This window comes from Oncorhynchus mykiss, chromosome 10, assembly GCF_057628025.1.
Source record: "Oncorhynchus mykiss isolate SJ-2025 chromosome 10, ASM5762802v1, whole genome shotgun sequence".
Classification (NCBI taxonomy): Eukaryota; Metazoa; Chordata; class Actinopteri; order Salmoniformes; family Salmonidae; genus Oncorhynchus; species Oncorhynchus mykiss.
The window spans coordinates 76,673,031-76,691,705 of NC_143031.1; the positions used below are offsets into that span (position 1 = coordinate 76,673,031).

The 18,675-nt window shown below is 41.8% G+C and overlaps 1 protein-coding gene across 1 annotated transcript; it reads right to left on the reverse strand.

Moving 5' to 3' along the window:
* Window positions 1-706: 706 nt before the first annotated feature.
* LOC110497212 (uncharacterized) lies at window positions 707-17,296 on the reverse strand. The gene is made up of 6 exons (XM_090188021.1): window positions 17,125-17,296; window positions 9,304-9,620; window positions 6,931-7,044; window positions 6,004-6,301; window positions 1,387-1,435; window positions 707-1,191 (listed from the first exon to the last, which is right to left on the reverse strand). Exons 2-6 carry the CDS (start codon window positions 9,405-9,407, stop codon window positions 911-913), a joined length of 846 nt encoding a protein of 281 aa, XP_090044147.1. The 5' UTR covers window positions 9,408-9,620; window positions 17,125-17,296; the 3' UTR covers window positions 707-910.
* Between the last annotated feature and the right edge of the window lie 1,379 nt (window positions 17,297-18,675).

Below are 18,675 nucleotides of genomic sequence, written 5' to 3' on the forward strand. Positions count from 1 at the left end.
TTCCTGCTTTTGACTAACCTCACAGCATTGTTCTGCAGGACTGTTTTGGTCCTTTGCCCGAAACAAAGAGATACACAACTCCCTCTCGGATAATGGCTGAACTATGGCTCTCTTAGCCTCCAAGAGGCCAACATCTTGCTAGGTGTTGTACTAAGATTGTTATAGTATATTATTAAGAAGAGGTTCTACTTTAAAAACAATTTGCTTGCTCGCTTCACTTTAAAAAAAGATATTGGTTAAACAGTTAATATAATGTGTTCAGCCTTACGGGGGACAGGTAAAATAAGGCCAGGGCTTTTGAGAAAGCATCTAATGTAACAACATCTCTCTAGTTACTGGTAAACACACGGTGAGTTGTAATTGGTGGAAGATCTCTTACTAGTGCGGATTGTTGTAGAGACAGGTTCACTCTGTTCCCCATTGCTCAGCACAGTTGCAACACAAACAGTGTACTTGGTGCCGGGTTGCAGGTTTGAAAGTGTTTTGTGGCAGTCGTCAGTATTGGCTCTGTTCCTGGGCTGCAGTAGGATATGGACTTTCTCCATCTCTTCAGCCGATCCAGCTGAGATTGAAGAGGTCTCTTCCAAATGGAACATGTTTAAATATGGGTACTTGGAGCACTGTCATAAAACCTATACTTGTTTAGAAGAGATGTGTCTAGGAAAATATGTCTCTAGGAATGAATGAATGATGCAGACTGCAGGTAGGTAATGATGCAGTGAAGTATGTGGATGAGAGGTACTCTAGTGGTTAAGTGTGTTGGGCCAGTAAACGAAAGGTCGCTGGTTTGAATCCCTGAGCCGACTCTGAAAAATCTGTTGATTTTCCCTTGAGCAAGGCACTTAACCCTAATTGCTCAGGGTAGACTGTCTGTTAAATGACTAAAACGTAGTCTGAATAAAAACACAAGTTATCCTACTGTACCTGCGGATAGGGATGCTGAGACACATCTGCTTTGGCTTCCATCTTCTCCCTCTGTAGCCACACTGAACTGGTACTTTTTACCAGGGTTGAGTCTGCTTATTTCAACTTCATGAACATTTTTCACCCCTATACTGCACGGTTCCACGTCACAACCCCAGGTCACTCTGAACTTCTGTGGTCCCTTCAACCCTTCAGGAGGACCCCAGCTCAGAGACACAGAGTCTGACGTCAGCAACAGGACGTGGATGTCACCAGGAGGGGGCAGCACTAGTGAAGGAATAACGGGTGATTGAAAAACAGACTTAATTGACATTCCAAACACACATTTGTACTATTTATACCAGCAGTTAAAGGAAAACAATTGACGTGTTACAAAATGTATCCTATAAAATTGAGATTCAAATTAAATAATATTTTTTGGGTCAGTTTATTCTGTTTCCACTTACTGTAAACTCTACCTACCATCATCCGCGGCCAACGTTGTGTGTTGGTCTCTATCAAAACTCTTAGGCTGCGAAAACAAAATTAGAATTAGTAATTTCTTCAAAACAAAATATTTTGCTAAATGTAAAACAGATGTTTTTTCAAAAATACATCAACTTTATCACACTGTCGTTGTTACAACTTTTACAATGCATGTTTACTGTTAATCTGTCTGTCTGCATATTTCAAGACATGGTATTTGAGGGAGCGGTGAGATAACCAATGGGGTGGACCATACAGTACCTTTCTCGTCAATGATTTTGAAAAATCTTCCTACTTAAAAACTGGAAATCAAATGATACTCCATCACTACAACAGTGGATGAATGAAATGCATTATTATTTATATGGCATAGAGTATGGCAGGAGATGGAGGGGGAGTGTGGTTGTGAGACACATGATGTGTATGGGTGGGAACATGTGAGTCTGAGCAGGTGTGATGTCATTGATGTTTGTTGATATTTCTGTGCGTCTGTTTATTGTTTGTTTTTTTGGTTATTGTTTGAGAAAATAGCACTAAACAAAAATAGAAAACACAACATGTAAATTATTGGTCCCATGTTTCTTGAGCTGAAATTAAAGATCCCAGAAAAAAGCTGATTAAACAGTATGATCATTACAATGTGCACACTAAAATGTGCAGTTTTGTCAAACAACACATTGCCAGTTGTCTCGTGCTTTGAGGGAGCGTGCAACTGGCATGCTGACTGCAGGAATCTCCACCAGAGCCGGTTGCCAGAGAATGAATGTTCGTTTCTCTACAATAAGCCGAGACTGCTTATGATAGAAAAATGAACATTTGTTGTTTTAGAGAATTTGGCAGTACATTCAATAGGCCTCACAACCACAGACCACGTGTATGGTGTTTTCTGGGCGAGCGGTTTGCTGATGTCAACATTGTGATGGCGGTTATTGTGTGGGCAGGCATAAGCTACAGACAACCAACACAATTGCATTTTGTTGATGACAATTTGAATGCACAAAACTATCATGACGAGATCCTGAAGCCCATTGTGAGGCCCCTTTTGTACGATATCTGTGACCAACAGATCCATATCTGTATTCCCAGTCATAATTAATTACATATCACAAACATAATGTATTATAAGCCGTTTTAGGAGGACGTCCTTCTCCCCCTGCCCTTCCTTCATCCCTTCCTTCAGCCCTTCCTTCAGCCCTTCCTTCATCCCTTCCTTCAGCCCTTCCTTCAGCCCTTCCTTCAGCCCTTCCTTCATCCCTTCCTTCAGCCCTTCCTTCAGCCCTTCCTTCATCCCTTCCTTCAGCCCTTCCTTCATCCCTTCCTTCAGCCCTTCCTTCATCCCTTCCTTCAGCCCTTCCTTCAGCCCTTCCTTCATCCCTTCCTTCATCCCTTCCTTCAGCCCTTCCTTCAGCCCTTCCTTCAGCCCTTCCTTCATCCCTTCCTTCAGCCCTTCCTTCATCCCTTCCTTCATCCCTTCCTTCAGCCCTTCCTTCAGCCCTTCCTTCATCCCTTCCTTCATCCCTTCCTTCAGCCCTTCCTTCAGCCCTTCCTTCAGCCCTTCCTTCATCCTTTCCTTCATCCCTTCCTTCAGCCCTTCCTTGAGCCCTTCCTTCAGCCCTTCCTTCATCCCTTCCTTCATCGTTTCCTTCATCGTTTCCTTCATCCCTTCCTTCATCCCTTCCTTCATCCTTTCCTTCATCCCTTCCTTCATCCCTTCCTTCAGCCCTTCCTTCAGCCCTTCCTTCATCCCTTCCTTCAGCCCTTCCTTCATCCCTTCCTTCATCCCTTCCTTCATCCTTTCCTTCATCCTTTCCTTCATCCCTTCCTTCATCCCTTCCTTCATCCCTTCCTTCATCCTTTCCTTCATCCCTTCCTTCATCCCTTCCTTCAGCCCTTCCTTCAGCCCTTCCTTCATCCCTTCCTTCATCCCTTCCTTCATCCTTTCCTTCATCCTTTCCTTCATCCCTTCCTTCAGCCCTTCCTTCAGCCCTTCCTTGAGCCCTTCCTTCAGCCCTTCCTTCATCCCTTCCTTCATCCCTTCCTTCAGCCCTTCCTTCATCCTTTCCTTCATCCTTTCCTTCAGCCCTTCCTTCAGCCCTTCCTTCATCCCTTCCTTCAGCCCTTCCTTCAGCCCTTCCTTCATCCCTTTCTTCATCCCTTCCTTCAGCCCTTCCTTCATCCCTTCCTTCATCCTTTCCTTCATCCCTTCCTTCATCCCTTCCTTCAGCCCTTCCTTCAGCCCTTCCTTCAGCCCTTCCTTCATCCCTTCCTTCAGCCCTTCCTTCATCCCTTCCTTCATCCCTTCCTTCAGCCCTTCCTTCAGCCCTTCCTTCATCCTTTCCTTCATCCCTTCCTTCAGCCCTTCCTTCATCCCTTCCTTCAGCCCTTCCTTCAGCCCTTCCTTCATCCTTTCCTTCATCCCTTCCTTCAGCCCTTCCTTCAGCCCTTCCTTCAGCCCTTCCTTCATCCCTTCATCCCTTCCTTCATCCCTTCCTTCATCCTTTCCTTCATCCCTTCCTTCATCCCTTCCTTCATCCTTTCCTTCATCCCTTCCTTCATCCCTTCCTTCAGCCCTTCCTTCAGCCCTTCCTTCAGCCCTTCCTTCATCCCTTCCTTCATCCCTTCCTTCATCCTTTCCTTCATCCTTTCCTTCAGCCCTTCCTTCAGCCCTTCCTTCAGCCCTTCCTTCAGCCCTTCCTTCATCCTTTCCTTCATCCCTTCCTTCAGCCCTTCCTTCAGCCCTTCCTTCAGCCCTTCCTTCAGCCCTTCCTTCAGCCTTTCCTTCAGCCCTTCCTTCAGCCCTTCCTTCAGCCCTTCCTTCAGCCCTTCCTTCAGCCCTTCCTTCATCCTTTCCTTCATCCTTTCCTTCAGCCCTTCCTTCATCCCTTCCTTCAGCCCTTCCTTCATCCCTTCCTTCATCCCTTCCTTCATCCCTTCCTTCAGCCCTTCCTTCATCCCTTCCTTCATCCTTTCCTTCATCCCTTCCTTCAGCCCTTCCTTCATCCCTTCCTTCAGCCCTTCCTTCAGCCCTTCCTTCAGCCCTTCCTTCATCCCTTCCTTCATCCCTTCCTTCAGCCCTTCCTTCATCCCTTCCTTCATCCTTTCCTTCATCCCTTCCTTCATCCCTTCCTTCAGCCCTTCCTTCAGCCCTTCCTTCAGCCCTTCCTTCAGCCCTTCCTTCATCCGGCTGCACATCCGACTAATAGCCCATCAAAACTACACATCAACTATATTGAAACTAATTTCACAGAAGCCTATGAAAATGTATGTAGTCTAAAGAAGATTAAATTGACAATAGTCGGATGGGAGACAATATTAACAATTGTCTCGTCAATGAAGAGACTGATGAACAGTGCAGCATGTGTAACTGACAAAGAAGGGAAAGGAGCTTCCCAAAAAGCGACTTTCTCAAAACATGTTACAGAGGTTCATGCAGGTCACACACTTTGATTTCAATAATGGTATTACAGATACTAAGGTTTCTAAATCACCTACATTTCCCAATCAACTCTCAAAATGTAGTGGAAAGACTATTTCAAAATGTAGTGGAAAGACTATTTCAAAATGTTTTATTTTTGACGACTAACTGCAATTCCACTCCCGGCAGCATATAGCCTAGGATACTAAGAACAGACTAGTAACATAATTAAACTCCTATTCTGTTCTTTTGAAATACATTTAGTTCAATAATATTTATTAAGGCCTGCATAAACAAAATAATGATGGTGTCGTTCCCCCAAATTACAAAATGAAATATTGTTTTCCTTAGTCCTCTAAACAGTCTATGGAAACGGTATGACAGCAATCCATGCTTGGTTTAGCTTCATTGGCACTGTTGACACATGCTAACATTTTAGCAATTATTGTACACATCTCATTAAAGTCATGCGACACATATTAGCATTTAAGTGACTTTGTTGAGCTTCACAATCAATTTTAGATACAGTACTTTTGGATGATTTGGACATGAGGCACGAAAAAGGCTAATATCAGTCCCATGACTTGAATTTGAGCCACAAATGCTAAAACATGTGTGTGTGTGGAAACAGTGCCAGGAAAACTAAACCAAAGCATGGATTGCTGTCATACTTTCAAATAATGGAAGACACATTTCAGTTGAATGCGTTCAGTTGTACAACTGACTAGTTATCCCCTTTCCCATGTAATGTAAGATCGCAATAAAAACAGATTAAAAAACAGATAAAAGAACCCTTTACAACACGACGGGGACTGTGAAGAGATGATATATTTGCATTGTATTGTGTCTGCCAAGTTATTTAATTGTAACATAAATATAGTGTAATATATTCTACGTGTATTATGTATTTTATTGGTTGTGTTTAGTTTCCTGTTTGGACCCCAGGAAGAGTAGCCACTTCCTCAGCAGCAGATAATTACAGATCCTAATCAGAACTAATAATACTAAGATCTTCATGAACACAGCCAAAGGATTATTGTTGCCGTAGCACATATGAAATGTTTTTATTGGTCTGTTAGAATGTTGACGGCCCAAACTGGGATGCCTCGAGTCCCAACGGTTCTAGTGTTAATTAAGGAGTGTTCAGACATTTACTGGAACTGCACTGAACAACCCCGAAAGAAAAGAGAACTAGTTACCTGTCTTCCTGCTTTCTTTGTCTCAAGGAGGATGGTATCATGTCCTTTGTGGTTTGTCTCTGCACACTGACTGCAGATCATCATCTGGTCTGTCCTGCAGAACACATCCAGAGGACTGTAGTCATGTTGGCAGAGTTTCTGCACCAGGTCTCCAGTCACATCCACCAGTGTGTGTCTCTGTAGTTTAGGTATTGTATAGTGCTGTCTGATGTGTGTCTCACAGTAGGACACACTGCAGGACTGACAGAACTTCACAGCTTGGACCTCAGAGCAGATATCACAGGATACGTCTACTGGCCTTGATGGGAATTGTAAATTACAGGTATCAAACACATTGATCAAAATAACCTCATCAGTTCAGTTTAACACATAATGGCCTGATAATATAACACATGGTATCCTACCTATCTGTTATCATGATAATATAGTACATGGTAACCTACCCATACCTATCTGTTATCGTGATAATATAACACATGGTAACCTTCCTATCTGTTATCATGATAATATAACACATGGTAACCTTCCTATCTGTTATCGTGATAATATAACACATGGTAACATTCCCATACCTATCTGTTATCATGATAATATAACACATGGTAACCTTCCTATCTGTTATCGTGATAATATAACACATGGTAAACTACCTATCTGTTATCTATAACTATCTGTTATCATGATAATATAACACATGGTAACCTACTGTACCTATCTGTTATCATGATATTATAAGACATGGTAACCTACTGTACCTATAACTATCTGTTATCATGATATTATAACACATGGTAACCTACCTATAACTATCTGTTATCATGATGTGTATTTTTGCTTTACATTAAGTCACAGAACTTTTATTTCATGAGGTCAGCATTATTAAAACATAGACCTGTATTTACAGCTGGCTGAACATCAGAATCTCACCCTTTGATTTGTAGAGAGTCTGCTCCTTTGAACTGAACAGGGTAATCCATGGATTTGTCAGTCTTCATTGATAGAAAACCAGAGGAAATAGACTCTGCTCTCTCTGATTGGCCCCTAGTAGCACAAGACAGTCATGCAAAACACACAAAAACGAATAAAACACTAAATACTAAACACACAAAACAAATACAATAAAATTAACCATTTTTATATTCCTCTCTTTCACATAAGAATGATGTGAGTCACCATGATGTGATATTTAGCTTGTCTTATTCTAGCCAACTACATAAAATAACAATCATTTTAGGATCCTATTGACTTTTCCAAGTAGAACATAGAACGTAGAATCTAACTCTTCATTTTGGTGTAAGGTCCCCTCCATAAAACTAATAGGGATATTCATTGATTGGTTACTCTTCATTAAAATATACAACCAGAGAAAAGGATGCCACCTTTCCAAAAAAGTAAGTTTGTCAAATTTCTGCCCTGCTAGAGCTACCCCGGTCAACTGTAAGTGCTGTTATTGTGAAGTGGAAACGTCTAGGAGTTACAACGGCTCAGCCGCAAAGTGGTAGGCCACACAAGCTCACAGAAAGGGACCGCAGAGGGCTGAAGCACATAGCACGTAACAATCGTCTATCCTCGCTTGAAACACTCACTACTGAGTTCCAAACTGCCTCTGGAAGTAACGTCAGCTCAAGAACTCTTCATCGGTAGTTTCATGAAATGGGTTTCCATGGCCAAGCAGACGCACACAAACCTAAGATTACCATGCGAAATGCCAAGCATCGGCTGGATTGGTATAAAGCTCACCGCCATCATTGCACCCACACTGCTCGCTCGCGCCAATGAGCGTCTACGTTGCCAAATGCTAAAATAGAAGTCAGTTCTATTTGTGATGCTCATCGCGCTGTAAGTCCTGCCTCTCCCATCTCCTCATCGGTTTATTGAAGCAGATACCCACGTGCCATCTCCTCATTGGTTATACCCACGTGGGTTTCTGAAAGATGAACTGAGGTTGATTGGTCGTCATGGTAATACTAGATGCCAATCGCAATAAAAAGTCAAAAGAAGAAAAAGCCTGGAAGGGGGAGAGATGACAAGAAACGATTCGGTTGACCATTTTGTGTGGATTAATTGTCGGAGTAGAGGACCTTGTGCAGTTCAGGTAAAATAACAACTCAATGTTTATATCCCAGGACAAATTAGCTATAAAAAGCAAGCTAGCTAAATAGGACAAATTAGCTAGCAACTGCAAGCTAGCTAGCTTGCCATAAATGTTTAATGCTTTTCAACCTGTCCCCAAATTAATATAATTGGTTCAGAGTTTGTTTTGATATTTCAACCTGCGTGTCGTTATCGCGTTTGGTGTGGGGGGACAAAATCAATTTGTTCACGATGTCGCACACGGACGGGCACGCGTGTGTTTGGTTTGGGTGTAACAGTATAACTTTAGTCCGTCCCCTCGCCCCGACCCGGGCGCGAACCAGGGACCCTCTGCACACATCAACAGTCACCCTCGAAGCATCGTTACCCATCACTCCACAAAAGCCGTGGCCCTTGCAGAGCAGGGGAACCACTACTTCAAGGTCTCAGAGCAAGTGACGTCACCGATTGAAATGCTATTAGCACGCACCACCGCTAACTAGCTAGCCATTTCACATCCGTTACATGGGCACAGTGTTAGACCTCATGGCTTGGTTTTTGCTCTGACATGCCCGGTCAACTCTGGGACCTTATATAGACAGGTGTGTGTATCGTTCCAAATCATGACCAATCAATTGAATTTACCACAGGTGGACTCCAATCAAGTTGTAGAAACATCTCAAGGATGATCAATGGAAACAGGATGCACCTGAGCTCAATTTTGAGTCTCATAGCAAGGAGTCTGAATACTTAGTTAAATAAGGTACCTGTTTTGCAAAAAATTATAAAAATCTGTTTTCCCTTAGAGTCATTATAGGGGTAGTAGGTAGCCTAGCGGTTAAGAGTGTTGGGCCTTTCACCGAAAGGTTGCTGGTTTGAATCCCCGAGCCGACAACGTGGAAAAATATGCCTTTATGCCCTTGAGGAAGGCAATTAAAACCCAAACAGTAACTGATCCCTGGGCACCACTGACGTGGTGTTGATTAAGATAGCCCCCCGCACCTCCCTGATTCAGAGGGGTTGGGTTAAATGTGGAAGACACATTTCAGTTGAATGCATTCAGCTATGCAACTGACTAGCAGTAACTCAGTATCCTTCATAGAAATCATATGAACATATGTATATTTGAGAGGTGTGTTGTATTTTTGGTAAAAAATCGTCATGTAAATCTATTACATAATTATAACATAGGATCTAAAAGTGTTCAACAAACACACAAAAACACACCTCATATCAGGGTCCATGGTCAGATTAAGATCCTTGTTTGGTGACCCATCCTTCTGTCTTTCTTTAGGGATGGCTCCACCCTCAGCCCCCTGATGATAACTCATTATAACTCTCAGAGAGGAGACCTCAGAATCCTGAAGAGGACTGGTCTGGTCCCATATCAATCTGATGATAACTCATTATAACTCTCAGAGAGGAGGTCTCACAATCCTGAAGAGGACTGGTCTAGTCCCATATCAATCTGATGATAACTCATTATAACTCTCAGAGAGGAGGTCTCAGAATCCTGAAGAGGACTGGTCTAGTCCCATATCAATCTGTAAATTAGAAGAGTAAACACCATTATATTAAAACGTTTAAACACAAAAGCAGAGTAGAACTACTGTTGACGTGCTGTACAAGGGATTTAAATTGACATTATAATGACATTCTGTAAGGCATTTTGTACCAAATGCAATTATGTAAAGCACTATAGGCCGAATAAAATGTTTATAAACAAAATCAAAATGTAAAAACATTTTTTTACTGAAAACAACAATGTACAGTATTTTTCCGTAGCATATCTAAATAAGAAGAGAGATGGTTTATCAAGATGATATTGAAATTCCCTATAAGGGCTTTGATAAGATGTGTATCAGATACTGAAGAAACCTTTTAGACATAAAAACACTGCTTCCCTGCTCTGAGGGTTTATGCTGGTGTTAAGTAGTCCAAACCACTTAGTGACAAATGCATTGGTAAAAACTACAATACACTGTTTTCTCCCTCTTCATGTTCTATTATCTTATGGTGAATGTAGGTCAGTGTTTCTTATGTCTTTTGTTGAAATTGACAGAAACCATTGTGGGGTAACATATATACATTGTTGTTCACTAGCTCTGTAGTTCAACTAGTGCATAAATAAAACATGGAATGGAACTTTGAGTGCATCAGTATAATGAAAACATGGAATGGAGTACTTAGTGCATCAGTGATCAATCAGTATAATGAAAACATGGACTGGAGTACTTAGTGCATCAGTGATCAATCAGTATAATGAAAACATGGACTGGAGTACTTAGTGCATCAGTGATCAGTATAATGAAAACATGGAATGGAGTACTTAGTGCATCAGTGGTCAGTATAATGAAAACATGGAATGGAGTACTTAGTGCATCAGTGATCAATCAGTATAATGAAAACATGGACTGGAGTACTTAGTGCATCAGTGATCAGTATAATGAAAACATGGAATGGAGTACTTAGTGCATCAGTGATCAATCAGTATAATGAAAACATGGACTGGAGTACTTAGTGCATCAGTGATCAGTATAATGAAAACATGGAATGGAGTACTTAGTGCATCAGTGATCAATCAGTATAATGAAAACATGGACTGGAGTACTTAGTGCATCAGTGATCAGTATAATGAAAACATGGAATGGAGTACTTAGTGCATCAGTGATCAGTATAATGAAAACATGGACTGGAGTACTTAGTGCATCAGTGATCAATCAGTATAATGAAAACATGGACTGGAGTACTTAGTGCATCAGTGATCAATCAGTATAATGAAAACATGGACTGGAGTACTTAGTGCATCAGTGATCAGTATAATGAAAACATGGAATGGAGTACTTAGTGCATCAGTGATCAGTATAATGAAAACATGGAATGGAGTACTTAGTGCATCAGTGGTCAGTATAATGAAAACATGGAATGGAGTACTTAGTGCATCAGTGATCAGTATAATGAAAACATGGACTGGAGTACTTAGTGCATCAGTGATCAGTATAATGAAAACATAGAATGGAGTACTTAGTGCATCAGTGATCAGTATAATGAAAACATGGAATGGAGTACTTAGTGCATCAGTGATCAGTATAATGAAAACATGGACTGGAGTACTTAGTGCATCAGTGATCAATCAGTATAATGAAAACATGGACTGGAGTACTTAGTGCATCAGTGATCAGTATAATGAAAACATAGAATGGAGTACTTAGTGCATCAGTGATCAGTATAATGAAAACATGGAATGGAGTACTTAGTGCATCAGTGATCAGTATAATGAAAACATGGAATGGAGTACTTAGTGCATCAGTGATCAGTATAATGAAAACATGGAATGGAGTACTTAGTGCATCAGTGATCAGTATAATGAAAACATGGAATGGAGTACTTAGTGCATCAGTGATCAGTATAATGAAAACATGGAATGGAGTACTTAGTGCATCAGTGATCAGTATAATGAAAACATGGACTGGCCTCCATTAGATTAGCTTTGTTAATCACATGCGCAGGGTCGCAGATGTAATTGCAGGGGGCAGTGAAAGTATTAAGCTACAAGCTTCAACAGTGCAGGTCAAAGAAAAGTGAATGAAACAATAATACAAATAATAATAATAATAATAATATACATATTTACAACTGTAACAATTATAAATGTAAATGTACATTGGGGAATGGGGGCAGGGTAAATGTCTGTTTAAGGATAGCCTCGCCTTCCTACTTGTAAACATGCACCATCATCATGTGATTTAGCTGATCAATGTCTTGTAAAACATTTTTTTTTAATTATAGTTCCCCAGCAAGAAATCCAAACATGGATCTCAACTAGAAGGGGGAACAAACAAAGAGTCACTGACCAAAACGAAACAGGTGGGATTTTAGGAGGGGTTCTGAAAGAGGCTCATGGGGGGTGTCCCCTGGAAGTTGATTAAATTAGTATCAACAACTGGGACAAAAAAAAAAAACGCCCACCATGAGCGACGACTAAATTTGCCCAAGAAAAGGCTAACAAAATAAAACCCCACAAACGTCAAAGACAGGAAGCAAACCAAAAAGTGGAGCAAAACAAAAAAACAGGGAAGATCTGACAAAGGAATGTTTTTCTATCAAATAGGGAGCACCAACTAAAGGTGTTGACCCTCCACATCTCTCAACACAACTGGAGCACTGGGCCAGACACATGTTAAACACCATCCCACCAACGAGATGGAAACCAGGTATAACACATACTGAATAACAAGGTGACGGTGACACCACTCTGTGTTTCCTACGTGTAAAGTCCATCCTCAAAACGTAAATGGAAACACCAACGCCTGTAACATAGTCAACATTTGTGAATAGTGTCCTCAGGTGGTTGCCCTGCTCTTGCTCTTAGTCTGCCTCCTGTCCCTCCTTGCCTGGAACAAATAATTGATACGGCTATAAAATGGGTGGAAACCTAAGATGTACTTTCAATCCGACTGCGTCAGTTGGGTAATAGGTTCAGGTTGGACAGGCTAAATTATATGTGTTATATTATAATATAAATTCAGGACAAAACGGCTTTTCCATGTTTTCTTATTCTAAAAACATTTGATAAGATTCCCAATACATTTTTGCATGTAGCCCATAGCTTGGGTTTAGTGATATCGAATTGAAATCAAATCAAAGACAATTTTAGGCTCCTTAATGTTTATGATCAAGTATGATATAAATTAGCCTAATGATTTTCCTAATTTGAGTCTAAACAGGCTTTATTTATAATAAGGAATTTGCAGAAAATGTATCATGAATTCAATCATTAAAGTAGACCTATTTTGGTTGTGTATGTAATTATATCGAAATGAGCGATATCCCAATCTATAATGGCATGCGGTACAAACATGATAATCAGTCAAGTCACTGACAAAACCACAACAACTGGTCAGATTAAATTCACGCTTTCCTTTGGAAACCAATAAAGATGTTAAATTAGATTTTTAGCGTCCTTGTCTACTAGGGAAAAACATGCACAGCCTACCATAGTTCTGAACGTCATATTAAAGGATCCACACCAAGGACGATAACTATAGTGATAACGATAGATTATACATCATCCACACCAAGGACGATAACTATAGTGATAACGATAGATTATACATCATCCACACCAAAGACGATAACTATAGTGATAACGATAGATTATACATCATCCACACCAAGGACGATAACTATAGTGATAACGATAGATTATACATAGACGTTGGCGAGCATCCACACCAGCGGGCCGTTATTATTTCTATAGTACACCTGTTAATCAACTGATCAACGCATCCTACTACACGTTGTAGGCCTATTAATTAGGTGCTAACACGGAACGTTCAGTAACCCAAGACTTCAAGGTGTGTTCATTGTGATAGTGACAACTGCAAATAATACTTCAATGAACACTCATATTAAACTCATATTTAAGCAATTCAACAACAAAGGCTGTTTAGCTTGGGCACCTTTTACATTATGTCATTGCTTGCCTTGTTGCTCAATTGTTTTGCAAGTGATTTACATTTTGCGAATGATTATAATTTCCTTTGCATCTTCTTTTCGCTGTGCTCATCTCTCTGGCTGTCCTGTGCGGTAGATAATTTGGCATTCTGGCCTAATTTACATTAAGCAATTAGCAAGAGAAAGCCTGCATCTCTCCACAAAATGCTAATAGGTCTAGTATACATTAAAAACATTTTTATAAATATCGTACAGCTTTTGTAGCCTATACGTTTTCCTGGGATTTCACGTGAAAAGGAATAGCGGAGAGGCTTGCGTAGCCTAGACTATTGCGCACGGGAACAGCTGGAAGAGAGAGGGTATAGATGTATAGCCGATGTCTGAAGCTAGCTGGATATTAGGCCATTCATTAGCTAGATAGTAGGGGCTATAAATATTTACCTGTTAAAGTGCGAGAAAAAGGTGAAGAGATTATGACATAGCAGAACTGTGCATTCCCCCAGGCTGATGCGCTCTGCAGTCCCGGACACACAAAACTACACTATTGATTAGGGCTACGCTTTTAAACAAGACAATTATTATACCTAAGCTACAACACAATGCAATAAGGAATTCATTATTGTTATCGACTGAGTACACATGTATTGTCTAGGGCTGTAAAACTGCAGTTAAGTAGGCTTATTTGTATAACCGCTTAAACATCCTGTTTTGATGATCATGCCGAAATAACAGTTTACAACCTAGGCCCGATTATGCAACCATTTGGATCAGTTGTGGGTTTATTCTCGACAGTTTACAAGGTCCAGAAAGGTACATTAGCAGGCTACTCATAGCGTGTAAGATATTTTGATTACACCATCACGGCTCTCTCACTCTCCTTTCAAACTCCCCTATTTTACGTTCAGCAAGCTGGACTCTCTCCTCAATACGCTAGTAGTAGTAAATATTAAGTGTACAACAAGCTATTGTAGTATAGCTTTTCCTGGGACTCCATGAGTTGGGAGGAATAGCTGTAGCTGAGAGGCAGAGGAAAATCAGATGCGTAATTGTCCAAAGGTAACGGTGAAGACAGAGAGATTAGAAATTAGAAGCATATGCAATTATTCCTTAGCTAAATATTAGGCCTAATACTACTAATATTTTTATGGGACAAGAAAATGATCATACCTAGGGTATAACAACAGAATGCAATAATGCATTATTATATTTTTCTAGTGAGTAAAGTCAACTGCAGTGAATATCCCATTTCAATAATCGCTAAAAAGCCCTGCGTTTAGAATGTCGAAATAATGATAATAATCTAGTCTAGGCCTGATTAGGCCACCATTTTGGATCACTAATGGGTCCTTTCTCGACAGTTTACAACGCCTTTGGCAGCGATTACAGCTGTGAGGATTTTGGGGTTAGTCTCTAAGACAGACCTTTGCACACCTGAATTGTACAATATTGGCCCATTATTCTTTTCAAAATTGTTCAAGCTCTGTCAAATTGGTTGTTGTTCATTGCTAGACAGCAGAAGAGGCTGCGGAGAGGTGAACGGCCCGGAATTTTGCAAATGGAATGGCATCAAACACATCGAAACCATGTGTTTGATGTCTTTGATTCCATTCCACTGAATAGCTCCAGTCATTACCACGAGCCCATTCTCCCTAATTAAGGTGCCACCAACCTCCTGTGATAGATAGCCATTTTTAAGTCTTGCCATAGATTTTCAAGCCAATTTAAGTCAAAACTGTGACTAGCCCACTCAGGAACATTCAATGTTATCTTGGTAAGTAACTCCAGTGTAGATTTGGCCATGTGTTTTGGTTAATTGTTCTGCTGACAGGTGATTTCATATCCCAGTGTCTGTTGAAAAGCAGTTTTCCTCTAGGATTTTGCCTGTGCTTAGCTGTATTCCGTTTCTTCTTATCCTAGAAAAAACTCCTTAGTCCTTGTCGATGATAAGTATACTCATAACATGATGCAGTCACAACCATGCTTGAAAATATGATGAGTGGTACTCAATGATGTGTTGTGTTGGATTGCCCCAAACTTAACGCTTTGTATTCAGTACAAAAAAAGTGTATTTCTTTGGCACATGTTTTGCAGTTTTACTTTAGTGCCTTATTGCAAACAGAATGCATGTTTTGGAATATTTTTATTCTGTACAGGCTTCCTTCTTTTCCCTCTGTCATTTAGGTTAGTATTGTGGAGTAACTACAATGTTGTTGATTCATCCTCAGTCCTCTCATATCACATCCATGAAACTATATAGCTGTTTGCGTCGTGCATAAGAACAGCCCTTGGCTGTGGTATATTGGCCATGTACAGTACCACACCCCCTCAGGCCTTATTGCTTATTCAGTATACAACCCTCTGCCATTTTAGGACATATTTATCTGATGGAGAACAGTGATTCATTAACCTAGCCTGGTAATTCATTAACACTTGACCCATTTACTCAACAGCAAGATGGACATCCATCTGAGTGAGTGGGGACAATTTAGGCTGAGGAGTGAGATTCACACATTCCCATGTGCACATAGTACAAATATAAGCTATGGGTTGATGTTAATTGTAAAACCCTTTTTGTGAACTTGAATGTGCACAATTACCATGACAATGTCCTGGTGCATTTAGAGTCGCCTGGATCAAATGTAGGCTATTACACAGTTTATACCATCTCATCTAGATCACCCTAGAGATCACAAGGTCTAAGAATGAGTCAGCACAGCATCAGTCTGTAAATATATAACAGACACTCCTATTACTGATGGTATGAAGACAGTACCTGACAGAACCTGACCACATAATCATAAAGACATCTGAAAGCAAGTACACTTTCAAGGTTACCTTGTTGTCTATGATTCTGATTAGTTTTAGCAATGATATGTAAAATAATTTTAAGAACATATTCATATATAATATTATTTCTAAATATAAAGGTTCTGTCAAAAACAGTTTGACATGATTGTCACAACAGAATCAAGTCATACGTTGTCATAGTTTTAATTGACAAATACATTTGGTAAAAATTAATTGATGATCCACAATATAACAATATAGGGCTCCCGTGTGGTGCAGTGGTCTAATGCACTGCATCACAGTGCTCGAGGAGTAACTACAGACCCTGGTTTGATTCCAGGCTGTATCACAACCCATCATGATTGGGAGTCCCATAGGTTGGCGCACAATTGACCCAGCGTTGTTAGGGTTGGCCCGGGGTAGGCCGTCATTGGAAATAAGAATTTGTTCTTAACTAACTTGCCTAGTTAAATAAAGGTGTATATATAAATAATTACTAGAACATATTAATGTTCCTTAAATATTTTCAAGTTGAATTGTCTACATGCACAGTATATCTTAACTTGTCTTTGCCATTTTTTCCAGCACCATTTTGACAGTAGAATGCGGATCACTTTCAATGACACGTTAGTTTGATCAACAACATTAAAACGTTTCCTAATTACAAAACACGTAGTAGAAACATATTAGAAACAATAAATAACATGAAATACCTATCATGAAGTTTTAGTGGTACATGTAACAATCACTTTTATCAACTACATATAGTTCATGTTACTGTCTAATGATTAATCACATACATACCTGTGAGAAGCCCACCCGCTGACCCTTCCTCTTGACCTTCTAGTTGAGATTTCCTTGTGAATTCTCTGCTAATATTGACTGTAAACAGAGATCTAGAAACTGTAGAGTATGAAATGTGTTCCTTCAAAACAGGTTTGGTTTGTGACACTTTGCACCACCATAAATGTTATCTGTTATTAATGGTTAACTAATTCTCCTCCTTCAACCATCTCAACTCATCCCTTTCAGACCCCAGTCAAGTGAATATTCCTCTAGGTGGCAGCAGAGTGGACTTTGTGGAGCTGATGGGTCCTAAGATGTTGGCAGAGACAGCAGACATGATAGGAGTGAAGGAGCTCAGGGATGCTTTCAACAAGAAAAGGGGACGGTTTGGTGAACTTTGGAGGTGAGAGAGGGGGAGGATGAGGAAGAGGCAGAGGGAGGGTGAGATGAAGGGGGAGAGGGTGAGGGAGAGAGAGGGAGAGAGGGGGAGGATGAGGAAGAGGCAGAGGGAGGGTGAGATGAAGGGGGAGAGGGTGAGGGAGAGAGGGGGAGGATGGGGAAGAGGCAGAGGGAGGGTGAGATGAAGGGGGAGAGGGTGAGGGAGAGAGAGGGAGAGAGGGGGAGGATGAGGAAGAGGCAGAGGGAGGGTGAGATGAAGGGGGAGAGGGTGAGGGAGAGAGAGGGAGAGAGGGGGAGGATGGGGAAGAGGCAGAAGGAGGGTGAGATGAAGGGGGAGAGGGTGAGGGAGAGAGGGGGAGGATGGGGAAGAGGCAGAGGGAGGGTGAGATGAAGGGGGAGAGGGTGAGGGAGAGAGGGGGAGGATGGGGAAGAGGCAGAGGGAGGGTGAGATGAAGGGGGAAAGGGTGAGGGAGAGAGAGGGAGAGAGGGGGAGGATGAGGAAGAGGCAGAGGGAGGGTGAGATGAAGGGGGAGAGGGTGAGGGAGAGAGGGGGAGGATGAGGAAGAGGCAGAGGGAGGGTGAGATGAAGGGGGAGAGGGTGAGGGAGAGAGGGGGAGGATGGGGAAGAGGCAGAGGGAGGGTGAGATGAAGGGGGAGAGGGTGAGGGAGAGAGAGGGAGAGAGGGGGAGGATGAGGAAGAGGCAGAGGGAGAGTGAGATGAAGGGGGAGAGGGTGAGGGAGAGAGAGGGAGAGAGGGGGAGGATGAGGAAGAGGCAGAGGGAGGGTGAGATGAAGGGGGAGAGGGTGAGAGAGAGAGAGGGAGAGAGGGGGAGGATGAGGAAGAGGCAGAGGGAGGGTGAGATGAAGGGGGAGAGGGTGAGGGAGAGAGAGGGAGAGAGGGGGAGGATGAGGAAGAGGCAGAAGGAGGGTGAGATGAAGGGGGAGAGGGTGAGGGAGAGAGGGGGAGGATGGGGAAGAGGCAGAGGGAGGGTGAGATGAAGGGGGAGAGGGTGAGGGAGAGAGGGGGAGGATGGGGAAGAGGCAGAGGGAGGGTGAGATGAAGGGGGAGAGGGTGAGGGAGAGAGGGGGAGGATGGGGAAGAGGCAGAGGGAGGGTGAGATGAAGGGGGAGAGGGTGAGGGAGAGAGAGGGAGAGAGGGGGAGGATGGGG